This window comes from Staurois parvus, unplaced genomic scaffold (genome assembly GCF_062004578.1).
Source record: "Staurois parvus isolate SC_StPar_1 unplaced genomic scaffold, SC_StPar_1.0 ptg000721l, whole genome shotgun sequence".
NCBI classification, from domain to species: Eukaryota; Metazoa; Chordata; class Amphibia; order Anura; family Ranidae; genus Staurois; species Staurois parvus.
Window position 1 is genome coordinate 1118052 of NW_028318517.1, and position 27000 is coordinate 1145051.

Consider the following 27000-nt stretch of genomic DNA (forward strand, 5'->3'; position numbering starts at 1 on the left):
GTGAACATGTCCGCTCTCCTCCATCCCCTCTACCCTCCGACACCCGCTGAACTGTGCCCACAGATGGGCAAGCAGAGCCGGGGAAGCATAGTAGGTACAGGAGAGGATCACACACACGGGGTGGCAGAGGCTGGCGCCTGAAAGGAGAGCCCTGCGGCTTGCCCTCAGCAGGGATAAAGATTAAACACAATACTTGCCCGGCCCCCAGAACTACATGTCCCGGGCGTCGGGTGATGTAAAGTGACCATCCCTGCATGATGAGCCGACATTGACCTCACAGCACTGCCTCAGAGCAAACTAGTCATAGGAAGGATCAGATTTATCATTCCTTGTCTGCAGATCTAATACTCATCAAAACCAGTTCAGAGACCAAACAAACCCAACAGAGAAAAGGGGCCCCGGACCTCAAAATTGCAGTAAACTCTAAACAGTCCAAACAAAATGTGTTCCCATGGGGGGAGTAGTTCTTCAATGTCCAGCAACCCTCCTATTCCCCCCTCACATCCACATCCTATTATTGTGTGACCAATACCATCCAAATCATTCTTACTTTCATTTCCCAAAGTTATCCGTCTACAAGGAGACCTGTATAGATCACATGATGGCACCAATGAGGATGGAGGAGGACCGGAGTCACATGACTGAGAAGATACTAAACCTCACCCTGGAGATCATCTACCTGCTGACCGGAGAGGTGAGGAGGATTCTGGGAGGTCACATGACATCACTCTCATCTCTATTAATAAAACAGACCTGACCAGAGAGATGAGGAGGATTCTGGGAGTTCACATGACATCACTCTTATCTCTATTAATAAAACACAGACCTGACCGGAGAGGTGAGGAGGATTCTGGGAGGTCACATGACATCACTCTTTTCTCTATTAATAAAACACAGACCTGACCGGAGAGGTGAGGAGGATTCTGGGAGGTCACATGACATCACCCTTATCTCTATTAATAAAACAGACCTGACCAGAGAGATGAGGAGGATTCTGGGAGGTCACATGACATCACTCTTTTCTCTATTAATAAAACACAGACCTGACCGGAGAGGTGAGGAGGATTCTGGGAGGTCACATGACATGACTCATCTCTATTAATAAAACACAGACCTGACCGGAGAGGTGAGGAGGATTCTGGGAGGTCACATGACATGACTCATCTCTATTAATAAAACACAGACCTGACCGGAGAGGTGAGGTGGATTCTGGGTGGTCACATGACATCACTCTCATCTCTATTAATAAAACACAGACCTGACCGGAGAGGTGAGGAGGATTCTGGGAGGTCACATGACATCACTCTTGTCTATTCTGGTCAATAGACCATTTTATTTTTGCACACATTTAGATGATGTCAGGTGGTTGATATTGTTTTATTTGTCTCCTGATCTGTAGGATTATGTTGTAAAGAAGAAGTCTAGTGGGGAGCCAATCTCAGGAGGATGGAGCAGAACCCAGAGCCTCACCATGGTGCCTCCATCTCATTCTCTGATACCTGAGAGGGAGAAAGAGCAGAAGATTCTGGAACTGACCACCATGATGGTCCATCAGCTGACAGGAGAGGTGAGCGGTGCCGGGAATTCTGGGACATTCTCCAGTAACAGACAAGGGATGTGTCTGGATGGTGACTGTATCATTGTGTGTGTCAGGTTCCTATAAGGTGTCAGGGTGTCACTGTCTATTTCTCCATGGAGGAGTGGGAGTATTTAGAAGGACACAAGGATCTCTACAAGGACGTCATGATGGACAATCAGCAGACTTTGGGTTTTGTGAAGATTGTAAGGAAGGAATTTCCCCGGAATGAGACGATATTGAAGCTCACCCTGGAGATCCTCAGCCTGCTGACTGGAGAGGTGAGTGTAATGAAGGGGTTAAATCTGACTGGGCTGTACACTGGGAGGGATTCAGAGTCACTTGAAGTCTTCTGATGTTCTGTAATCAATAACGACATCCACACAAGTACTATGAATACATAAAGTGTCCGGACTCTATGAGATTTGGTTATAGCACAAGATGGCGGCATTGGTTATAGAAGAGAACAATCTCAGCTTTCGTCCAATCAGTGAGACCCATGATTACCAGCATGCCACGCCCACTGACCACTAAATCCATGGGTGACATTTCCTGGTGGGTCAGTGAGCCTTACTAGTAAACCATTAGTGACTCTATTATATGACTTCTAGAAGGAGCTATAAATCTGACCCCATTGTCATCATATCATTGGATGGAGATGTCTGTCCTTTGCTGAGTCGGCACATTGTGGCCAATCCCTGGAGAATAAATCTAGAGCTGACCATAGAAGTGAGGGATTATGGGAGAGTGAGATTTATCTTTGTATCACACAGAACTGTACTGGAGTCATGAAGAAATCTAACGACAATGACACCAGAAGGAGATCTCATCGTATGACCACAAGATCCTCGAGAATCCAGAATCCCATCACCATCCCCCCACCTCCATCCCTGATCCCTACAAGACAGAAGACACAGAAGATTCTAGAAGTCACCAAGAAGATGATGGAGCTGCTGACAGGAGAGGTGAGCGGTGCCAGGAATTCTGGGACATTCTCCAGTAACAGACAAGGGATGTGTCTGGATGGTGACTGTATCATTGTGTGTGTCAGGTTCCTATAAGGTGTCAGGGTGTCACTGTCTATTTCTCCATGGAGGAGTGGGAGTATTTAGAAGGACACAAGGATCTCTACAAGGACGTCATGATGGACAATCAGCCGCCCCTCACATCACCGGGTAAGAGGAGACTTTATTGTAAAGGAGAGAGCAGTACGGAGGATCCACCTAGATCCCCCATCATCTGATAAACACATAGAAACAATGGATTCAGTCAGTGTGTGTGTTTCCTACAGATGGATCCAGTCATGGGAACCCACCAGAGAGATGTCCCCGTCCTCTGTATTCCCGGGATTCCACACAGGAAGGTCACACCATCCCTCACCATCATCAGGTAGATGATGACAATTATTGGTAGTTGTGATTTATACACAGCATGTTTGTTACAATGAATGTTTTATTATATCTTTCAGAGTGGAATCCTCGGGGATGATAATATTGATGTTAAAGAAGAGTATAAAGAGGAGGATGAGGAGTATGGAGTGATGGAGGAGTTTTCAGAAGGACACAAGGATATGATGGAGCCACCTAATACCAGGAACCCACCAGAGAGATGTCCCCGTCCTCTGTATTCCCGGGATTCCACACAGGAAGGTCACACCATCCCTCACTATTACAAGGTTGGTGGGGCGGAGAATCTAGAACATTGACTAGTAGAGACTATGGGCTCCAATCACAAAGCGGTATCTTCCCGTATCCCAGTATGTAGTAAGATGCTGCATTCTGTTTTTTAGTAGTGAAACCTGCGGGGAATTTACCACTGGTGTCCATAGCAACACTTGTAAATAGCTTTTTGTTATGGAGAGGGCAGCCACCAGTGACCCCAACAACCAGTAAACAAGGAGCGGACGGCTGCCAAGTTCCAGGTCTGGTATGAATTTTGAGGGGAACCCCGATGCCAAAATAATACAAAAAGTGTGGTTTCCACACTAAAATCAATACCAGACCCTTAGTGAGTGCCCACCTTCCTCCTGAACCATACCAGGCCACATACCCTCAACATTGGATGGGTGCTTCAGGGCAGAGGCACTCTGCCCTCCCAAAAGCACCTTGTCCCCATGTCGATGGGGACAAGGGTCCCTTCCCCACAACCCTGGGCAGTAGTTGTGGGGGGCTGTGGGTGGGGGGCTTATTGGAATCTGGAAGCCACTTTTAACAAGGAGGCCCCCAGATCCCGGCCCCCCCACAATGTGAATGAGTATAGAGTACATAGTACCCCTATTCATTCACCAAATAGTGTAGTGTAAAAAAACACTGGAAGAAATTTTTGACAAAACAACAATATCCCCCTGATGTAGATCCATCGATGATCCAATCACAATACTCGTTGTCATCGCTGACTCAAATAAAAAACAAAGCTCCCCTCCTATCATCTGACAGCTCCGCCGCCTCCCACTTCTAAATAAACTAAGGAGCGCTACCACCCTGTGATGTCACTGGGGGGACTTGCCCTCTTGTGACATCACCAATACAACATGCCCCGGTCAGTGACATCACCAATACAACATGCCCCGGTCAGTGACGTCACCAATACAACATGCCCCGGTCAGTGACGTCACTTAGTGGCACCGTGTCCCTTAGTATATTTAGTGGCAGGAGGCAGCAGAGCTGTCAGACAGAGGGGAGTCTTCATTGGGAGCGGAGCTTTTCTTTCCGAGTCAGCGGTGACAGCGAGCATCGTGATTGATGATGGATCTACACCGGGGGGACATTTTGCTTTAGTTTTTCCTTTTTTAATAAAGGACTTGTCAAAAACTGCCTGCTGTCTTTTTAACAGAATACTTTTTTGGGGTGAATAATTAGGGGTACCATGTACCCCATACTCATTCACATGGGGTGAGGGATCTGAGGGCCTCCTTGTTATATTTTGTAAGTCCTCTTCCTGCAAACCTCCACAGCCACTAGCCTGGGTTGTGGGGAAGAGTCCCCTTGTCCCTATCAACATGGACAAGGTGCTCTGGGGGAGCAAAGCCCCCCCCCTGCCCCAGAGCATCCACTCCATATTAAGGGCATGTGGCCTGGTATGTTTCAGGAGGGGGGGGTCACTTGCTTGGCCCCCCTTTCCTGACCTGCTGAGCAGCATGCTCAGATAGGGGTCTGGTATGTATTTCTTTCATTTTGACAAGGGGTTCCCCTCAAAATCCATACCAGACCCCTGGGGGGGGACCCCATGCCATTTTCTTAATATTTTGTTGCCGGTAAATCTTTTTTTTTAGATTTATCGGTTGGTTAGGACACAGCGGCCGCTCGCTCCCTAACAACCATGTTGTTTACTGGTTGTTAAGGATGCCAGCGGCCGCCCACTCTTTACCAAGCAGTACACATTTCCTGAATGCCGCATGTCTCCACCACTAATTAATGACCGCATGCATTTCATTCTTTATTTCCTTCTGTGAATGTAACGCCTGTTCATGCGGTATTTACTGAGCGTGTTCAGTGTTTGTGGTCAATACCGCAACACGGGATAGGAAATGGACAGTTTCAGGATGGCATGCGGTATTTAGGGGAAATGTACCGACATATCACATGTGATCTGCTTCTGTGAAGGGAGACAATGTGTGGATTTTAAATAGATAGGTCCAAAAGAGAATCTACCCTCTTTAAACAAATAGTCTACCTATATGTGCAACAACAAAATTTTCCCCATATAGTTATATACGTAAACTAACACAAAATCATAAAGTCCAGTGTCTCAGTGATCCAAACCAAATCATAAAAGTCCAGTGTCTCGATAAAAAAATAGTAGAACTAAAAAAGATGTATTTCTTGCAGTGTTGATTGTTGTGAAAAACCTCAAAAATAAAGAAACTCACAATAGTGCATTACCATAACATAATCAGAGAAAAAAAAAAATTATATATATATATATACACCTATATATACGCATACATGCACACACAGATGTGTATCATAAAATTGTGCAACATTAAGTGATATAAAATAGTGAAACACTTGTGAAAACCTTCCAAAAAAGGTAGTAAAACACTCGTGCTCAAAAATTATAAAATCCTGAAGTGATCCACTCAGTGAGATTCCTACCCACACGTGACACTTCTAGTGAGTAAGGCCAATATACCCTTACCAACAGTAGAAAGAACCCACGCCTTAATCATATAATATGTAGAAATCCTCCAAAGGAACTTTATCCTCCTCTCCTCCTTCACTTTTTGTTAGGGTAATGTTATAATGCCATCCACATTCACAGGTCTATGAAGCATGACGTACCTCCATATATATTCAGAATAGTATCATTTTAATGAATCTGCTTGCATTTAAAATTAAAAATTAGCGATTTGGACAAACCCCACTATGTGGGGATTACCAGGCAGTTCCCACAGTTTCTCAGGCAGTTCACACACGAGTATCCAGCGATTCCCCAACAAAGATGGCCGCTGTAACACTTCCGGTTCCTGCTCCTTGCGTATGACGTCACTTCCTCTTGACGCGTTTCGTCACATCCGGGACTTAATCATAAGAGAGAGAGACGTCCTGACACCTGGCCGCAATAAATACCGCTCCTCCATTGACTGACGATACTCCGATCGCCATATTGGAACAGGGAAACATTGCCCTTACTAAACCGCACAGCCTACTAACAGGAAATGAGCTCCCTATACAATCAAAAACTAGGGGTTGAAAGTTTTTTCCAATTTGGAATTAGTGTAGGTGTAAGGGTGTTTTTGGATATCATTTTCACATTGTATTTATAATGTGTGGATTTTGTGTGTGATGTCACAATCATAAATCTTACATTTTACAGATGATATTTTCTCTCATTTCCTTGATTTAGAGTGGAGATCCAATCGATATAGAATTTGAGGTGAAAGCAGAAGAAGAAGAGGCGTATGTGAGGGATGATCAGCAGTCTATGGAGGAGGATGGAATAACGGGGACATTTATAGAGGAGGACACTCCTACAGAGATCAGCACAGGTGGGTCATGAACACTAAATCAAATCCATTCCTCCACCCATACTGCTCACTGATTGGTCCAGAGTAGGGCGGGGACTGGGTGATATCAGCCTGTAATCCCCTGGTCACTTTCCTGAGCTGTGTTCCCCGTCCTGTATTCCTGGATTTCTCTCGGATAATCTTCCTTCTCTGTGCTGCAGACACAATTTATGTATCTAGACTGGATTTATGGAGGTTCTGGGGTTCAGCTGGCAGCAAAATGTTCATTTTCACCATAGACGTTACTAGGGGGTGTGTGCTTTGGGTATTCTGCCCCATACCCGGGTCTAGTAAGATCTCTGACAGAACATTTCTCCCAGGGTTCCTTGCTCTGTTATCTGCTGGCTGTGCCGGGTGGAGGGATATGTCTGTAGTGTCTCAGACCCAAGTCACTGAGTGCAGTCTCAGGAGATGGGAGGCAGCGGTGTGGGACCTCTGCAACTTGTCATTAGAAGGCAGGGGAAGCAGTTGAACCTGAAGCCAGTGAAGCCTAGAACAGTCCAAAACATTCAATCACTGATTAGAGGGGAGCCAAAAAGGACTAAAGGTGCCTAGGCTATCTGGAAACCTGTCAAGAGGGTGCTATGCACTATATAATTTATATTACAACTTGACCCCTGCACTATATACTCTATGTTGTACATTACATACTCCTGACCCCTGCACTATATACTCTATGTTGTACATTACATCCTCCTGACCCCTGCACTATATACTCTATATTGTACATTACATACTCCTGACCCCTGCACTATATACTCTATGTTGTACATTACATACTCCTGACCCCTGCACTATATACTCCATGTTGTACATTACATACTCCTGACCCCTGCACTATATACTCTATGTTGTACATTACATACTCCTGACTTCTGCTCTCCCCCTCCCCCCACTGCTATATATACACATAATATGGATTCTCTTTTGTTCCCCCCATTTCCTCCCAGCTGGACATTTTATATCGGATGATGTGATTGGAGCACAGACTTTTACATGGTGATAATAATGTGATAACATCCTCCAACATTGGACCCTTAAACAGAAAGTGATAATGAGGGAGGAGTCAATACCCCAATGATGGTGGTCTTCAGGATCAGTCCAGTCTTCATCTTGGTTGTTCTCCCCCCATCCTCACTCTCTGACCTCTGGTGGGGCTCAGCCAGTCCTGGTTTGGGGGAACCAATCAGCTCCTGCCTAGTAATCCTCTTTGTCTTTGTATTTTAGTCCATGGCCGGGAGATGAGGAAAACCTCCGAGGGTTGTCTCCCTTTGTCTCCAGACTGGAAAGTAGAAGATGAGGACATCACACAGTATAGTCCAGGAGAAAACCCGGCTCCCTCCAATGTCCATCCGGCACCACCCAGTGTAGATGGACCATCGGATTCCTTGTATCCTGAGGAACCTCAGACTGTGTGGGACCAGGCCGGCCTTCCAGCAGGGAAGAGGCTGTCCTGTACTGAGTGCGGGAAATGTTTCCATTCTAAATCCAATCTTAATGTGCATAAAAGATCTCACACAGGAGAGAAGCCGTATTCCTGTCCTGAGTGCGGGAAATGTTTCCATTCAAAATCCAATCTTAATGTGCATAAAAGATCTCACACAGGAGAGAAGCCGTATTCCTGTCCTGAGTGCGGGAAGGGTTTCCGGCGTAAACCAGAGCTTAATGTGCATAAAAGAACTCACACAGGGGAGAAGCCATATTCCTGTCCTGAGTGCGGGAAATGTTTTTCACATAACTCCAGTCTTTACCTTCATAAAAGATGTCATACAGGGGAGAAGCCATATTCTTGTCCTGAGTGCGAGAAATGTTTTTCACAGAAGTCCTATCTTTACCTGCATAAAAGATCTCACACAGGGGAGAAGCCATATTCCTGTCCTGAGTGTGGGAAATGTTTTTCAGTCAAGTCCATTCTTAACAAACATCAGAGATCTCACACAGGGGAGAAGCCGTATTCCTGTCTTGAGTGCGGGAAATGTTTTTCAGTCAAGTCCAGTCTTTACACACATCAGAGATCGCACATGGGGGAGAAACCTTATTCCTGTACTGAGTGCGGGAAATGTTTCAGTTCTAAAAAACATCTTAATAGGCATAAAAGATCTCACACGGGGGAGAAGCCGTATTCCTGTCCTGAGTGTGGAAAATGTTTTTCAGACAAGTCCAATCTTTACAAACATCAGAGATCTCACACAGGGGAGAAGCCGTATTCCTGTCCTGAGTGCGGGAAATGGTTTTTAGACAAGTCCCATCTTTACACACATCAGAGATCTCACACAGGGGAGAAGCCGTATTCCTGTCCTGAGTGTGGGAAATGTTTTTCAGAAAAGTCTAGTCTTCACAAACATCAGAGATCTCACACGGGGGAGAAGCCCTTTTCCTGTCCTGAGTGTGGGAAATGTTTTTCAGAAAAGTCTAGTCTTCACAAACATCAGAGATCTCACACGGGGGAGAAGCCGTATTCCTGTTCTAAATGCGGAAAATGTTTTTCAGTGAGGTCCTATCTTTCCAGGCATCAGAGATCTCACACGGGGGAGAAGCCATATTCCTGTCCTGAATGCGGAATATGTTTTTCAAATAACTCTAATCTTTACACACATCAGAGGTTTCACACAGGAGAGAAGCCATATTCCTGTCCTGAGTGTGGGAAATGTTTTGCACATATGTACGTTCTTCACAAACATCAGAGATCTCACATGGGGGAGAAGCCGTATTCCTGTTCTAAGTGCGGAAAATGTTTTTTTAGAGAAGTCCGATCTTTCCAGACATCAGAGATCTCACACGGGGGAGAAACCATATTTCTGTCCTGAGTGTGGGAAATGTTTTTCACATAAGTGCAGTCTTTCCAGACATCAGAGATCTCACAAGGGGGAGAAGCCGTTTTCCTGTCCTGAGTGCGGGAAATGTTTTTTTCAGAAGTCCGATCTTTACAGACATCAGAGAACTCACACAGGGGAGAAGCCACTTTCCTGTCCTGAGTGAGGGAAATGTTCATCACTGAAGTCCTGTCTTCCAGTACAGCAGGGGTCCCACACAACCCTGGAGGTGTATTAGTACCTTGAGTGTGGGAAATGTCTTCTAGATGAATGTTACTGGACATCCCAGCTCTCATGTGGGGAAGAAGCACACCCTGATATACACCTCAGATATACTCCATGGCTGATCTTCATCATGGAAGAAACAGTCCATAAGGAGATCAGAGGTCCCCAAAGACATGGATGAAGTCTGCGACCGGGTTGGCCATTGATAGGAGAAGAATAAAAATGGAGTCCTGCCTGAAAGGATCTAGAGAACCTCCATTGTGTTGATGTACGCCATTTTAAGTATTAAGTTAGGTTTTTGCAGATATATTAGAAGTTTAATGGAACTGTTTTAGTTTGCTGAAGGATGTATCAACAAAAGATAACATGACCCTGAAGCTTTCTTTGCCCGGCTATTTCTCAGAAAGCTAGCAAAAACAGTTTATACCAAGAAATGTATATGTCATGTTTCATGTAGTCAGCTCATGATGGAAATTTACAATTACAGTTTTAGAACTCGCTCCCCCCCCCTTATTATTTCTGTATCCTATATAATCTTAGTAATGTCTAATAAACTTTGAACATCTCTGAACATAAGCTGCCGTTATTTCCGTGTTCAAGGGGTGTTCCCAGAATTCTGCAGATAAACCAGGAATCTCTCCACAGAGTGGGGGTCTCTGAGGGGATAAGAAAATCATCCTTTCAGCTGGGGGCTTGGCCCAGGATGACCACCCACCTCACTTGGTAAGTAAACCTTTTGTCTTTTTATGACCAAAAGCTCTTTCTTGCCCTGTGTTGAGGGAAGGTCTTGAATCATTCTGTATTGTCTATATAGACCCCTGATAACCTGCAGCTACTTTTGGTAAGCAGACTTAACTCTTTGATAGCGTTACAAAAGAGTGCACTATATATATATATAAAAAAGAGTGTTTTTGGTAAAACACAGATTGTTCTTTGGTAGAACACACTGTCCTTTGGTAGCGTTAGGGATCCAGGTATGACCAGAGATGTATGGACTGACACAGGGAAATGCAGGCTTCAAGTATGGTGTAAAACAATATAATTTATTAAGATTATACAGTACACAGTGCAAAAACCAAACCGTCAATAAATAACAATATGTGCGGGAACACAAACGCAGTCAGGCAGGGTCGGTAACTATCGGGCAGACAAGGTACCAAGGAGCAGGCAGGAGAGTGGTCAGGAATAGCCGGGGTCGGTGCAGGCAGAGTTCTAGCAGAGTCACGATCAGGCAGGATGCAGGTACAGGGGCTCATGGGAACAAACACCAAGGCACTGACTGCAGGCCTGGCCATTGCTTAAATACACCTCCTGCAATCAGTCTCAGGTGATGGCTTGATTGCAGAAGTGAGATTCTGGCTGCTGAGAGCACCCGCTGGCCAGCACTGGTACTGCAGCCCACAAGACAGGTGAGCCCCAGCACCACCTGTGCTGAGCCCATTCCTAACAGGTAGAACAGTGAAGAGATAACTTTTAGGAAGTTATCAAAAGGTTAATAAGTTTGTGGAGCAGATTCTTGTTTATCTTTTGCTTTTTCTTTCTGTTGCATAGAAATATAAGATAATTTGTTGTGTGGAACAAAATAAGATTATAAAAAGGTAAGATAGATAATCTTATCCACTGTCTAAATATGGGTCAGGGAGGTAGTTACCCACCAGGTACCCCAGAAAAGGGAGACAATTGTAAGGATTATGTTGCTAGAGTTTGTGGAACGGACTATTATTTAATAAATCGCTGGGTGGATTGTATGGCAGATTGGACAGAAGCCATGGGAAGTACAGACCCATTCCCGAGAGAGGGAGAGATTTTATGGGAATTTTAGGGATTTCTCTGAGAGTAACATCAGAAGGAGGTATTGTTGCCAGATCCTCCAAAGTACCCATTATACCCACCTATTTCAATGATGAGAGTCATCCCTCACACATTACACCCCCTCCTGATACACATCCAGTCTGGGCCACAAATTCTATGGATGTAGGATTAATTTCATGTACACCATACACAGTCACACTCAAGGAAGGGGCATTGTCCTACAAACAGAGGCAATACAAATTGACGCCAGAGAAGGAGGAAGGGATTGCTCCTCTAGTGGAAAGATTTTTAGAGACAGGTATTTTAGAAGAAACGGTTTCTCCTTACAACACACCTATCAATCCTGTTAAGAAGCCGGATGGCTCTTACAGGTTTGTACAAGATTTGAGGGCCATAAATAATTTGGTGGTTCCAATAGTGCCTGGTGTCCCATCACTTCTCACCTCCATTCTGTCCCATGCAGAATATTTTACAGTGATTGATTTAACAAATGCATTTTTTTGGTTCCTGTGGACCACCAGATGAGGGCGCTATTTGTATTTATATTCTGAAATTGCCTGATGACCTGGTGTAGAATGCCCCAGGGTTTTGTAGATTCGCCTGCAGTCTACTCACTTGCCCTCCAGACCACACTGAGGTGCTGGACCCCTCCCAATGGTTCGGTCCTCCTACAATATGTGGGACCTATTGATTTGTAGTTCAAGTCAGGCGGCCAGTCAGGAGGATAGTTGGTCTCTGTTAGAATGGTTGTCAGGGAATGGTCACAAAAGCATCTAAAAAGAAACTGCAATGGTGCCAAAAACAGGTTGAATCCCTTGGTTTTATTCTAAGTCATGGTGAGAGGAATGTCAGTCACAAAAGAGCTGCGGCTCTCGTGGGTCTGCCCCGCCCACAAACAAAAAAGGACATGCTAACTTTTCTTGGTATGATTGGTTACTGCCGCCAATGGATACCTGATTGTTCATTCTATGATCACACTCTGAGGTCTGCCACACTTTCAGAATCACCTGACATTCTCACATGATCAAATGAAATGGTTGATGCCTTTGTGTACCTGAAGAATGCTATGGTAACGGCCCCTGGTCTTGGACTACCTGACTATAAGAAAATGTTTTATCTGTATGCGGGGGAAAATTGTACAACCATGGCGGGGGGTCCTGGCTCAGGAACATGGAGGCAAGCTCCGCCCTGCAGCTTTTTGTTTTCAAAGTAGTGCCAACTCAGGTTCAGGGCATGCCTGCTTGTCTGAGAGCTGTTGCATCGTGTGTGATGGTGGTGGGAATGGCTATTGCTTTCACATTGGGACATGAAACTACCCTACACACCACACATCAAGTGTCCTTACTACTGAAAAACATACACACTCAACACATGTCAGCACAAAGGTTGAGCGGATATGAAGTGATTCTTCTATCTGATCCCAACTTGATTATTAAATATTCTTCAGTAAATTCAGGTCCTGCTCCAATTTTGAATGCCCTATTGGGGCTAAAGGGGGAACAGGACGAAGTGACACCAGAACACAACTGTATAACCCACATACAGCAAGACACTTCCCCTAGGCCCGACATGTCAGCTGTGGCTCTTGAGGGGGCCCCAGATGTGTTTGTAGATGGCTCATGCTCTAGGCCAAATGATAATACTTACCATGCAGGAGATGCCATTGTGCAACTTCCTGACAAAATACTTGAGGCAAAGCCAATCCCATATCAGTCAGCCCAAGCAGCCCAACTGATTGCCCTTACAAGAGCATGTCAATTATTTGCAGGACAGGATGTCAACATTTACACAGACTCCAAGTACGCCCATGGTGCTGTACACGATTTTGGGGTCATTTGGGAGAGAAGAGGATTCATTGCTGCTGATGGCAAAACCATATCTCACTCTTCCTTGATATCTGATCTACTCAAAGCCATACAGTTACCGAAAACATCAGCCATTCTTCATTGCAGGTCACATACAAATCACAGAGATCATATTGCCAAAGGAAATGCATTAGCAGATAAGGTAGCAAAGGAAGCTGCATTACAACAGGTGGCCAGTGAGCAGATGTCTATGTCCACTTCAGGCGTCACAACTACCCCACATGACCAGATGTATGCAGATTTACAAACAAAATGTCTAGGACATAGAGGATGGAAAACGACATGTGAAACATTATTGCAGGATTTTTACATTACAGGCTTATCTAGGTTGGTGAAAGAATATGTCTCTAGGTGCATTACATGTATAAGGAACAATCCACAGAACCCAAAGAAATCACAACACCAGCATCTAGTGTACCCAACTACACCTTTCACCCATTTACAAATAGATTTTACCCACATGCCAAAAACAGGACAGAGGCAAGAGTCTTTGTTGGTAATGGTGGATATGTTCAGCAGATGGGTGGAAGCATTTGTCACTAATAAAGAAGACGCGCAGACTGTAGTCAGAATTCTTACACAGGAGATAATACCCAGATGGGGATGTCCACTGCAGATAAATTCTGATAACGGACCAGCCTTTGTGGCCAAGGTATGCCAAGACCTGGTAAAAGTACTTAGATTGGAAGTTTCATATTCCCTATCATCCTCAAAGTTGGGGTATAGTAGAAAGGATGAACAGGACAATTAAGGATGAGTTGAGGAAGGCCACTGGAGGAACCTATACCCACTGGAAGAAGATGTTACCTGCAATTCTAGCAGAGGTAAGAATGACACCTAATAAGACTACAGGGTTATCTCCTTTTGAAATATTAATGGGAAGACCGTTCCCCACTCCTTGGGCTAGACAGCCACTTATGTTAGAAAGAGGGGACCTTGACCTGGTACAACAAGAATATGTGAGAAAACTGATTCAGACTTTAGATCAGATTGAAAGAAATGTTGCTCGCACCTCTCCTTTATCTTTTCAGGAACCAACACACCCTTTCCAAGTGGGAGATGTCGTAGTGGTCCGCCAACTCGCTAAAGACAAGAGGCAAGGCTACCCCTTTGGACCACCTACTACGGTGCTAGCGGGCGGTTTCCAGAACGGCTGTTCTGGTGGAGAATTCCCAGTCCTGGATCCATGCTAGTCGAGTGAAGAAGGTGAACCAAACACCTGAGAAACACGAGATGGAAAAAGGAGAAGTATGAGAGGAAAATCCTTGAAGAGCGGGTGAAGTAAGTGAAAAAGACCCTGAAGATGACATTCCTTACTGCCCCTCATGGTGCTTTGAAGATCTGGGTCCTATTGGTCACACTGACTGCTCTTTTTCCTGCCAGTATGGATCATAACTAATTGTATTTATCACCCTGAGGACTTGGGTCTAATAAAAGGTATCTGTGGTCAAGGACTAGATTTAAATGAGACCCAGATAACCAAAAGTGAAAGAAAGTCAAAAAGAAGTTTTGAAGAGAACAATCCTTTTTCAGGAAAATGTTGATGATGCAGTTTAAATCTGCTTATGCTCAAAAGTCAGGTTCTGATAAATGTTGGATATGTAGTAAGTTACATCCTAGCACATATGAAATTCCTCTTCTGGCCGCTCCAGTCAAAATATTTTTGTTAATAACAGGGAATGTAAGTATTGGTTTGACCAATATTACTTCTAATGACACCATATCTTTTCCAACTCTGGGAGTCACTCAACTCCCCGATTGGTGTTTTAGACTGGGGAATACTTCCCACAAGGGAAAGGGAATGTGCTCTCAGTCCATATTAAACATATCTGATCCTGGAAGGAGGGATGGAACTTCTTCTGTGAAACTCTGGCAAGTAAATGGTAGAACCCTGAATGAAAGAAGGGATACAAGACAATGTGGGGAAAACTATGTTTGGAAAACTTCTTTTTTATTTCACACTTGTTGTCACCCCTGAATTTCACTCTGCAATACAAAAATTGCCGATCTCCTTGGGAAACAATACCTATATCTGTTGTGGTAAGATCTGTTACCCTTGGATACCGAGTAATGTCCAGGGCTGGTGCTATGTAGCCCAATTAGTGCCAATCATGGCAGCTATAGACCAGAAGGAACACCAGGTAAAAGCCAGTACATACCCAAAACACCAACTAACTCTGAGACAGAGAAGGGAAACCAAACAAGAAAAGGTAGATCTATTCTCTACAGGTGATAAGGTGTGGTCATGGTTCCCTACCTACACGGGATGGGGAATAACACTCATGATAAATAATTACACAAACATTATTGATGATATACTGGAGAGGAACTCTAAGGACATGGGGTTGCTAAATACTGAGACCAGAGCTATTAGAGAACAGCTGGAGATGCAAGAATTAGCTATTGAAAGCATGAGTGCTGCTCTGACAGGTCTGTGTGAGATGACAGAGGATTCTGAATGTTGTACTTGGATATATAATACCACAATGACTGTTCCAGATTATTATGAAATAATAAAGCAACACAGGGAACAGGTAGATGGTTTAATGGAAGAAGCTAGAGCTATAGGAAAAGATAGATGGACTCCTTTTGATTGGCTAGGATCAGGATTTGGTTCCGTCTTTTCATGGATGAAAGGTATCGCTGTAAGCATAGTCATGATATTGTTTTTTGTTTTATTTTTATATCTATGTTTTAAATGCTCATTATATTGCATTGCTAGAGCTACCAAGCCGCAAAATACAAATGAAGGTTATCTGGCTATGTACAAAAAGATGAATGAAGTAAAGAATTGAGATCATGTTCATGATCTAAGAGGGGATTGAAAGGATCTAGAGAACCTGATGATGTACGCCATTTTAAGTATTAAGTTAGGTTTTGCAGATATATTAGAAGTTTAATGAAACTGTTTCAGCTTGCACCAGAAAGTATAAACAACAGATAACACGACCCTGACATTTTCTTTGCCCAGCTAATTCTCAGAAAGCTAGCAAAAACAGTTTATACCAAGAAATGTATATGTCATGTTTCATGTAGTCAGCTCATGATGGAAACTTACAATTTACAATTTTGAAACTCGCTCCCCCCCCCTTATTATTTCTGTATCCTATATAATCTTAGTAATGTCTAATAAACTTTGAACATAAGCTGCCGTTATTTCTGTGTTCCAGGGGTGTTCCCAGAATTCTGCTGATAAACCAGGAATCTCTCCACAGACCGGGGGTCTATGAGGGGATAAGAAAATCAATAATTTCAACTGCTACCCAGATGTTCTTTTATATGGACATTCATAATAAGTTCTGCATGGTTGGAGATGACCAGGTCCAGCAGAGCATCATTGCTAGTAGAGGCTTCTATGAACTGGACCATAAAATTGTCCTGTAGTAGGTTTAAATATTTTTGCTCTTTAACTGTTCCTGCAGTCCCATTACGCCAGTCAATTTCCGGGTAGTTCCCATCCCCCATTATTATTACTGTCCCAGCCCTTGCAGCCCTTTCCATCTGTGGGGGGAGCTGAGTCTCCACCTCCTCATTAACACTGGGAGGCCTATTACAAACTCCAATGATGACCTTTGTAGTACCGCCCCCCCATGTGAAGCTCCACCCATAATACTTCAGCCTCATCACACTCTCTATCATCTAGGTCCTCTTTCACACTCGCTCTGAGATCACTTCTCACACAGAGACAGACACCACCCCCTTTCCTATTTCCCCCGTCTCTCCGAAAGAGAACCTAGCCAGGAATATGAATGGCCCAGTCATGTGAGGAATGAAGCCAAGATTCAGCAATACCAATTCAATCCTAGTTATCTTCATGCATTAAACCTTCCAACTCACCTATTGTGCTGGGCACACTTCTGGCATTGGGGAACAAACACTTTCATTCACTGACACCTTGTTTATTCACCGACACCTTGTTCATTCACTGACACCTTGTTCACACAGATTTTGTGTATTTTTTATTTTCATACAAATGGTACCAATTCCACTGGTTGTTTGTAACATGGGAACCTTCTTATCATTTGCCAAAGCCCTCCCCCCATCTTTCCCCATTCCACCCCCCAATAAGTACTGATCCGTCTGATCTGTCTACCCCGTTATAATCAAATTCTCCCTCCCCCCTCCATCCTAGTTTATTTACTCCTCCAGCCTTCCCATAAACCCCTCCCCCAGCACAGCAGAACCCCTTCCATTTATGTGCAGACCATCTCTAGCATATAGGCTGCACCCCAATGAAAAGTCAGCCCAGTGCTCTAGGTCAGGACTCCATTTTTATTCTTCTCCTGCCATTAATGACCAACCCGGTTCCACACTTCATCCATGTATTTCAATTCATGGCAAGGTACACGTTGAGCGTTGAATATCTGGGTGTAGAGAGATCACGGGGGGGATTTGTATATCTGTTGTCACATGTTGCTGAGTTACTGATTTCTTACACGACATTTCCAGACAGTTGGATGTAATTCATTAATATTTGGAAGTAATTGCTGGCTTGTATTTCTCCCCATTATTGTGGATTAGATCATTGTACTGTTATCTTGTATTGTTTATTATTTATCATCACCTATTATATTTCATCCCCATTTTGTACTGATTTATATTATTAATAAATATATATTTTTGCACATTATTGTGTTTTATTTTGTCTTCCAATTATCACAAATACAGAACTGGGATGTCGGTTACTTTTAGAGATGAGCGAATTATTCAAAAATTCGATTCGGCTGATTCGCCGAATTTCAGGAAGAAATTTGATTCGATGCGAATTTATTCGCTACGAAGTTAACTTATAAAAAGGGTTTCTAGGCTTCAGAGAGCCTTTAAATTAGTGCAGAACACTGTACCTTTAATTTAAATGCCCTTGGAGATGAGGAAGGAGAAGGAGAAGGAGAAGGATGAGAAGAAGGAGAAGGAGAAGGATGAGAAGAAGGAGAAGAAGGATGAGAATAAGGAGAAGGATGAGAAGAAGGAGAAGGATGAGAAGAAGGAGAAGGAGAAGGATGAGAAGAAGGAGAAGGAGAAGGATGAGAAGATGGAGAAGGAGAAGGATGAGAAGAAGGAGAAGGATGAGAAGAAGGAGAAGGATGAGAAGAAGGAGAAGGAGAAGGATGAGAAGAAGGAGAAGGATGAGAAGAAGGAGAAGGATGAGAAGAAGGAGAAGGAGAAGGATGAGAAGAAGGAGAAGGATGAGAAGAAGGAGAAGGAGAAGGATGAGAAGAAGGAGAAGGATGAGAAGAAGGATGAGAAGAAGGAGAAGGATGAGAAGAAGGAGAAGGATGAGAAGAAGGATGAGAAGAAGGAGAAGGATGAGAAGAAGGATGAGAAGAAGGAGAAGGATGAGAAGAAGGAGAAGGATGAGAAGAAGGATGAGAAGAAGGAGAAGGATGAGAAGAAGGATGAGAAGAAGGAGAAGGATGAGAAGAAGGAGAAGGAGAAGGATGAGAAGAAGGAGAAGGATAAGAAGAAGGAGAAGGAGAAGGATGAGAAGAAGGAGAAGGATGAGAAGAAGGAGAAGGATGAGAAGAAGGAGAAGGATGAGAAGAAGGAGAAGGATGAGAAGAAGGATGAGAAGAAGGAGAAGGATGAGAAGAAGGATGAGAAGAAGGAGAAGGATGAGAAGAAGAAGGATGAGAAGAAGGAGAAGGATGAGAAGAAGAAGAAGGATGAGAAGAAGGAGAAGGATGAGAAGAAGGAGAAGGATGAGAAGAAGAAGAGGGATGAGAAGAAGAAGAGGGATGAGAAGAAGAAGAAGGATGAGAAGAAGAAGGATGAGAAGAAGGAGAATTCCAAGCCGGCAAAAAGTGTATCTGCAGAGCTCCGCTATTTCTTAGGCTATTTCTGACAGTTCTGTGACATTCACTCCATACAGCGGTTGAAACATTGTATCTATTTGTTTCCATAAATGGATCCATTTATGGAAACAAATAGATACAATGTTTCAACCGCTGTATGGAGTGAATGTCACAGAACTGTCAGAAATAGCGGAGCTCTGCAGATACACTTTTTGCCGGCTTGGAATTATTCTTATTTTCATCCTACTTCTTCTTCTTCTTCATCCTCAGAAGAAGAAGAAGAGGATGAGGATGAAGAAGAAGAAGTAGTATTTTTCCTGAAATTCGTATCGAATTCCGGTTCGCCTGGTTCGATTCGCTCATCTCTAGTTACTTTGTGAGAATTAGTAGGGAATCTCCTTCATTCCAGATCCCGCCTGTTTCCATGAATTGTATACGGATTATTTCCTCACAGATAAAGTTCTGACAATTTGTACCGTTCTGGTGTTTTTGATCCTCAGAAATGAGATCTGCCGTCATCAGACATGATGGATTTTCAGACATCTCTCCCATAGTTTGTAGACTCTATAACTCTCCTACACACTGAATCATAGACACTGATTGGGGTTATTGTACCCAAGAAATGGCGCAGAATACACCTTTGTCTACATTTATAAGGAAAGACGATTTATTTGTAAAAACAAGAAAAATGGTAACAAGTGGTGTTTAAATACCACCAAAATAATTATCTATTTGTGTGAAAAAAAATGATAAAAATATAATTTGGGTACAATGTTGCATGACTGTGTAATTGTCATTCAAAGTGTGAGAGCGCTGATAGTTACCAGTCGTCCTGGGCAGGAAGGGGGTGGAAGTGTCCGGTATACAGGAGGTAGAAATATTCATTTTTTAAACAGACCTCCAAGTGTTTGTGAAATCTCCCACCACAAAATGTACTCAGCCAATCACAGGGCAGGACACCATTTTTATTCTTCTCCTTCCATCAATGGCCAACCCGGTCCCACACTTCATCCATGTCTTTGGGGACCTCTGATCTCCTTATGGACTGTTTCTTCCATGATGAAGATCAGCCATGGAGTATATCTGAGGTGTATATCAGGGGGGCTTCTTCCCCACATGAGAGCTGGGATGTCCAGCAACATTCATCTAGAAGACATTTCCCACACTCAAGGCACTAATATACCTCCAGGGTTGTGTGGGACCCCTGATGTACAGGAAGACAGGACTTCAGTGAGGAAAATTTCCCTCACTCAGGACAGGAAAGTGGCTTTTCCCAATTGTGAGATCTCTGATGTGTGTAAAGATTGGATCTATGTGAAAAACTTTTCCCACACTCAGGACAGGAATATGGCTTTTCCCCCGTCTGTGATCTCTGATGTGTGTGAAGATTGGATATCTGTGAAAAACACTTTCCACACTCAGAACAGGAATACGGCTTCTCCCCCGTGTGTGATCTCTGATGTCTGGAAAGACTGGACTTAACTGAAAAACATTTCCCGCACTCAGGGCAGAAATATGGCTTCTCCCCCGTGTGAGACCTCTGGTGTTTGTAAAGATTGGATATCTGTGAAAAACATTTTCCACACTCAGAACAGGAATATGGCATCACCCCCGTGTGAGATCTCTGATGTGTGGAAAGATGGGACTTAAGTGAAAAACATTTCCCGCACTCAGGACAGGAATATGGCTTCTCCCCCGTGTGCGATCTCTGATGTCTGGAAAGACTGAACTTCACTGAAAAACATTTCCCACACTCAAGACAGAAGAAGCTCTTCCCTGTTGGAAGGCTGGCCCAGTCCCGCACAGTCTGAGGTTCCTCAGGATACGAGGAATCCGATGGTCCATCTACACTGGGTGGTGCCGGATGAACATTGGAGGGAGCCGGGTTTTCTCCTGGACTATACTGTGTGATGTCCTCATCTTCTACTTTCCAGTCTGGAGACAAAGTGAGACAATCCTCGGAGGTTTTCCTCATCTCCCGGCCATGGACTAAAATACAAAGACAAAGAGGATTACTAGACAGGAGCTGATTGGTTCCCCCAACTGTCTTTTATAGGAGGGACAGTGATGAGGGGATTATAGGACGAGGGTCCACACCCCCTCTATCACTCATCGCTATCTTCCCAACACAAGAAGTACTGCACTTCCTTATTTAGTCCATGATTTAGTCATGAAGAACAGCGGGGCTGAGCCCCACCAGAGGTCAGAGAGTGAGGATGGGGGGAGAACAACCAAGATGAAGACTGGACTGATCCTGAAGACCACCATCATTGGGGTATTGACTCCTCCCTCATTATCACTTTCTGTTTAAGGGTCCAAAGTTGGAGGATGTTATCACATTATTATCACCATGTAAAAGTCTGTGCTCCAATCACATCATCCGATATAAAATGTCCAGCTGGGAGAAAATGGGTGCAAAAGAAGTAAGGCCTATGTAATGGACAACTTATATAAGATACAAAAGTTAGGACTCAGTACAGTACGGTATTAGAAATAATGTAATGTACAACATAGAGTATATAGTGCAGGGGTCAGGAGTATGTAATGTATAAAATAACTTATACAGTGTAAGGGTCAGGTCTCATAATATTGGTATTCAGTTATCAGTGGAACATTAAATGATTACTTGAGACAAGTTGCAGAGATCCCACACCGCTGCCTCCCATCTCCTGAGACTGCACTCAGAGTAAGTATCTCTGGGAGAATTGTTCTGTCAGAGATCTTGCTAGACCCGGGCATAGGACAGAAGACCCAAATCACATGCCCCCGGTGCTTAGGTCTAGTAAAGTCTATGGTGAAAATCAACATTTTGCTGCCAGCTGAACCCCAGAACCTCCATAAATCCAGTCTAGATACATAAATTGTGTCTGCAGCACAGAGAAGGAAGATTATCCGAGAGAAATCCAGGAATACAGGACGGGGAACACAGCTCAGGAAAGTGACCAGGGGATTACAGGCTGATATCACCCAGTCCCCGCCCTACTCTGGACCAATCAGTGAGCAGTATGGGTGGAGGAATGGATTTAGTGTTCATGACCCACCTGTGCTGATCTCTGTAGGAGTGTCCTCCTCTATAAATGTCCCCGTTATTCCATCCTCCTCCATAGACTGCTGATCATCCCTCACATACGCCTCTTCTTCTTCTGATTTCACCTCAACTTTTACATCTATCAGATCTTCATCCTAAACCAAGGAAATGAGAAAGAATATCATCTGTAAAATTTAAACTCACATAAAATATCCATACATCATCTCCACAAGTCCATGTTCTAGATGTTATGTCCTTCCAACATTGTAATGGTGAGCGATGGTGTAATCTTCCTGTGTGGAATCCCGGGAATACAGAGGACGGGGACATCTCTCTGGTGGGTTCCCATGACTGGATCCATCTGTAGGAAACACACACACTGACTGAATCCATTGTTTCTATGTGTTTATCAGATGATGGGGGATCTAGGTGGATCCTCCGTACTGCTCTCTCCTTTACAATAAAGTCTCCTCTTACCCGGTGATGTGAGGGGCGGCTGATTGTCCATCATGACGTCCTTGTAGAGATCCTTGTGTCCTTCTAAATACTCCCACTCCTCCATGGAGAAATAGACAGTGACACCCTGACACCTTATAGGAACCTGACACACACAATGATACAGTCACCATCCAGACACATCCCTTGTCTGTTACTGGAGAATGTCCCAGAATTCCCGGCACCGCTCACCTCTCCTGTCAGCAGCTCAGTGATCTCTCTGGTGACTTCTAGAATCTTCTTCTTCTTTCTCTCTTCTATCAGGGAGGGAGGTGGAGGCAATGTGATGTCATATGATCTCCAGACTTCACAGGAGGAAAACTCTACATCTGAACACAAATAGTCACATCAAATGATATTCCCAGAATCCTCCTCACCTCTCCGGTCAGGTCTCTTAGTGAAGCCCCACTTCAGGCTGAGGTTTAAGCAATTCTGACATCATTACATAAAATGAAGGATCAACAGTTCTGCTTTGGTTGTGAGGATGTAAAGGGTCAGTCCACATCTTGAGAGCACAGGAAAAAAAGAAAAAATAGCTGGATGGAGGGACATTGGGAGGAGGAGCTGTGAGGTCAGTGTGATGTCATAGCGTCCTCTGACTCTGGTTGGAGGGATGTTGGGAGGAGGAGCTGTGAGGTCAGTGTGATGTCATAGGATTCCCTGACTTTGGATGGAGGGAGATTGGGAGGAGGAGCTGTGAGGCCAGTGTGATGTCATAGGATTCTCTGACTCTGGATGGAGGGAAATTGGGAGGAGCTGTGAGGTCAGTGTGATGTCATAGGACTCTCTGACTCTGGATGGAGGGACATTGGAAGGAGGAGCTGTGAGGTCAGTGTGATGTCATAGGATTCTCTGACTCTGGATGGAGGGACATTGGGGGGAGGAGCTGTGGGGGGCACTCTCTGAAGTTTCTGTACATTGCTCCCAGGTGCATCCCACCTCTTTAAACATGAAAGATGACCTTTCTCTTTGGGCTTTGCCAGGACACATCATATTTCTCAGATCTCCGTGTTCTCTGGAGAGTTTACTGATCACATTGTAGGATGAATATCTGAGACTGGGATCATTATGGAGAAATATGCTTTCAGGACATTATTATTATTATACAGGATTCTTGGTGCCAACAGTTTGCTCAGCGCTTTACAATATAACAGGAGACAATACAGCAACAATACAGTTCAGTTAGGAGGGCCCTGCTCCCAGGAGCTTACAATCTAGGAGGGAGGGGCTAGTGGTACAAAAGGTAACTGTGGGGGATGGACTGGTAGGAGGAATAGAAGATTACATTATTAGCTGAGGGTTGGATAGGCTTCCCTGAAGAGATAAGTTTTCAGAGATTGCCTAAAAGTTAGCAGAGTAGGCGATAGTCTGATAAATTGGGGTAGGGAGTTCCAGAGGATGGGGAAGCTCTGGAGAAGTCCTGGAGATGAGCATGGGAGGAGGAGACAAGGGAGCTAGAGAGCAGGAGGTTGTGCGAGGAGCGGAGAGTATGGTTTGGGTGATATTTAGAGACAAGATCGGTGATGTAATTTGGGGCAGAGTTATAAATGGCTTTATATGTTATTGTTAGTGTTTTGAATTTTATCTGTTGGGCAATGGGAAGCCAGTGGAGGGATTGGCAGAGAGGGGTGGAGGACACTGAATGGAGGCCAGTGGAGGGATTGGCATTGAGGGGTGGAGGACACTGAGTGGAGGCCAGTGGAGGGATTGGCAGAGAGGGATGGAGGACACTGAATGGAGGCCAGTGGAGGGATTGGCAGATACAGAACGGTTAGTAAGGTGGATGAGTCTGGCAGCAGCATTCATGATAGACTGAAGAGGGGATAGCCTGCGGTGAGGTAGGCCAATGAGGAGGGAGTTACAATAGTCAAGGCGAGATATAACAAGGGAGGGAATAAGTTGCTTAGTGGTTTCCGAGGTTAGGAACGGGCGTATCTTGGAGGTGTTGCGGAGGTGAAGTCTACAAGATTTGGACAGTGATTGGATTTGGGGCTGAAAGGACAGATGGGAGTCTAGGATTACACCTAGTACCCTGGCATGAGGGGAGGGACTGATGGTTGTATTATTGATCTTGATGGAGAAGTCAGGGGAGGGGGCACGGGCTGGAGGGAATACTAAGAGCTCAGTTTTGGAAATATTTAGTTTGAGGAAGTGGAGTGACATCCATGCCGATATGTCACTTAGTAGGTTATTAATGTGAGAGGAGACTGAAGGGGTGAGGTGAGGAGGAGAAAGATAGATTTGTGTGTCATCCGCATAGAGATGGTACTTAAAGCCATTGGAGTTTATCAAGTGACCAAGGGAGGAGGTGTAGATGGAGAAGAGAAGGGGTCCAAGGACAGAACATTGAGGGACCCCTACAGAAAGAGGGAGTAAAGAGGAGGAGCCAGAGTTATAGGTAACACTGAAGGAGCACTGCAATAGGTAGGAGGAGAACCAGGAGAGAGCAGAGTCTCGGAGGCCAAGAGAGTGGAGTTTTTTGAGGAGGAGGGGATGGTCAATAGTATCAAAAGCCACAGAGCGATCAAGCAGTAAGAGTATGGAGTAGTGGCCATTGGTTGGGATGAGTACGGAGTAGTGGCCATTGGTTGGGATGAGTACGGAATAGCGACCATTGGTTGGGATTAGTATGGAGTAGTGGCCATTGGTTGGGATGAGTACGGAGTAGTGGCCATTGGTTGGGATGAGTACGGAGTAGTGGTCATTAGTTGGGATGAGTATGGAGCAGTGGCCATTGGTTTTAGCAGTTAGTAGATCATTAGTGAGGTTTAGTAGGGCAGTTTCAGTGGAGTGTAGAGAGCGAAAGCCAGACTGTGAAGGGTGAAGAAGGTTGTTGTCAGTGAGGTGGGAGCTCAGGCGATTGTAGACTAAGCGTTCTAGGAGTTTAGAGGTAAATGGCAGCAGGGAGATGGGTCTTAAGTTGTTCAGGTTGGTGGGGTCCAGGGAGGGCTTTTTAAGTATGGGAGTGATGTGCGCATGCTTTAGAGGGGAGGGGAAGGCACCAGTAGAGAGGGAAAGATTGAAGATGTGAGTGAGGGAGCATAGGATGGAAGAAGAGGGTGACCGTAGTAGTTGTGAGGGGACAGGATCCAGGGGGCAGGTGGTGAGACGGGCTTCTGAGAAAACCTTAGTGACCTCTTCAGTAGTAGCGAGGTCAGAAGAGGAAAGTGTTGAGGGAGGTTTAGTATAAGGTATGCTAAGTGGGATGGATGTCTGTGCAGTGGAGATGTCCCTACAAATTGCATCAATCTTGTTTTTGAAATGATTTGCAATCTCGTGAGCAGTGAGCGAGGTACTGGGTGGAGGTGGAGAAAGTAGAGAGTTAAAAGTAGAGAAGAGAGATGAGGACTGTATGACAAGCTATTGATGAGACTGACAAAGTAGGCTTGTTTGGCAGCATGGAGGGAGGAATTGTATGTCTCTTAACCACTTCCAGTCCGGACACTTTCACCCCCTTACAGTCCAGGCCAATTTTCAGCTTTCAGCGCTATCACACTTTGAATGACAATTGTGCGGTCATGCAACACTGTGCCCATATGAATTTTTAAACATTTTTTTGAGACAGATAAAGCTTTATTTTGGTGGTATTTATTCACTACTGGGGTTTTTATTTTTTTGCTATGTAAATGAAAAAGTCCAAAAATTTTGAAAAAAGTTTTTTGTTGTAAAATTTTGCAAATAATATTTCATTATAAATCTTGACAAAAATTTATTACGTTATCTTTTTAGTAAAAAAAAAAAATAACCCAAATTAGTTTATAACCAAAAATTATAACTTTTAAACATTTTTTTCTACATTTTTAAATTTTTTGATATTATTATTTATGTTTACATACTGTCATCCTAGCAGTACAGTGTCACCATGGTGACACTGTAGTACTTGTGGGGGGTGATGAAGATTTTTTTTTTTTACACTGATTGCTTTTACACCCATAAAGGCTCTAAAAGCAATAATTTCTCCTTCTCTCCGGCTGCATTCTTGCAGCCATTGAGAACTACTGTGTGAGCTGTGATTGGTCAAAGCTTGTCACATGGTACAAGTCTGTTGTGAATAGCCTTGTACCATGTGACCTTTGTGATCATTCACAGATTTCACACATAGTAAGCAATGATGTCAGAAGCAGGGGTGGACTGACAACTCATGGGGCCCCCCTGGCAATAGGCGACTATGGGGCCCATGTCCTTCCCAAACTCAAAAAAGCTTATGAAAAAGGTACCAGGGGCATCTCATGGGGCCCCCTACTGACCCCGGGCCCTTGGGCAGTGCCCAAGTTTCCAAATAGTCAGTCTGCCCCTGGTCAGAAGTGACATCTTGCTTACTACTCTGCATGTGATCACTGATTGGCCAATCAGTGATCACATGATCGGGACCTCACAGAGAGGTCGGTG

General features: G+C 44.3%; 3 protein-coding genes across 3 annotated transcripts; 2 read left to right on the forward strand and 1 right to left on the reverse strand.

Annotated features, from left to right (window-relative positions):
• Window positions 1-1659: 1659 nt before the first annotated feature.
• LOC149445411 (uncharacterized) lies at window positions 1660-2671 on the forward strand. The gene is made up of 2 exons (XM_089653849.1): window positions 1660-1857; window positions 2350-2671. Exons 1-2 carry the CDS (start codon window positions 1693-1695, stop codon window positions 2635-2637), a joined length of 453 nt encoding a protein of 150 aa, XP_089509975.1. The 5' UTR covers window positions 1660-1692; the 3' UTR covers window positions 2638-2671.
• Window positions 2672-7822: 5151 nt separating this feature from the next.
• On the forward strand, window positions 7823-10195 carry LOC149445412 (uncharacterized). The gene has a single exon (XM_089653829.1). The coding sequence runs from the start codon at window positions 7823-7825 to the stop codon at window positions 9386-9388; it is 1566 nt and encodes a 521-aa protein (XP_089509955.1). The 3' UTR covers window positions 9389-10195.
• An 11524-nt stretch (window positions 10196-21719) lies between these two features.
• On the reverse strand, window positions 21720-26396 carry LOC149445413 (uncharacterized). Its single transcript, XM_089653853.1, has 3 exons — window positions 22594-26396; window positions 22380-22477; window positions 21720-22271 (listed from the first exon to the last, which is right to left on the reverse strand). Exons 1-3 carry the CDS (start codon window positions 22676-22678, stop codon window positions 22119-22121), a joined length of 336 nt encoding a protein of 111 aa, XP_089509979.1. The 5' UTR covers window positions 22679-26396; the 3' UTR covers window positions 21720-22118.
• Between the last annotated feature and the right edge of the window lie 604 nt (window positions 26397-27000).

What these genes read in the sequence shown, in the direction of transcription:
- LOC149445411 (XM_089653849.1), top strand. Translation starts at nt 1,693, where the DNA reads ATGGAGGAGTGGGAGTATTTAGAAGGACACAAGGATCTCTACAAGGAC. An exon ending in TCAGCCTGCTGACTGGAGAG is followed by an intron (nt 1,858 to 2,349) that starts GTGAGTGTAATG and finishes TGTATCACACAG; the next exon opens with AACTGTACTGGAGTCATGAA.
- LOC149445412 (XM_089653829.1), top strand. Translation starts at nt 7,823, where the DNA reads ATGAGGAAAACCTCCGAGGGTTGTCTCCCTTTGTCTCCAGACTGGAAA.
- LOC149445413 (XM_089653853.1), bottom strand. Translation starts at nt 22,678, where the DNA reads ATGGAGGAGTGGGAGTATTTAGAAGGACACAAGGATCTCTACAAGGAC. An exon ending in GCCGCCCCTCACATCACCGG is followed by an intron (nt 22,478 to 22,593) that starts GTAAGAGGAGAC and finishes TGTTTCCTACAG; the next exon opens with ATGGATCCAGTCATGGGAAC. An exon ending in CCATCGCTCACCATTACAAT is followed by an intron (nt 22,272 to 22,379) that starts GTTGGAAGGACA and finishes TCCTTGGTTTAG; the next exon opens with GATGAAGATCTGATAGATGT.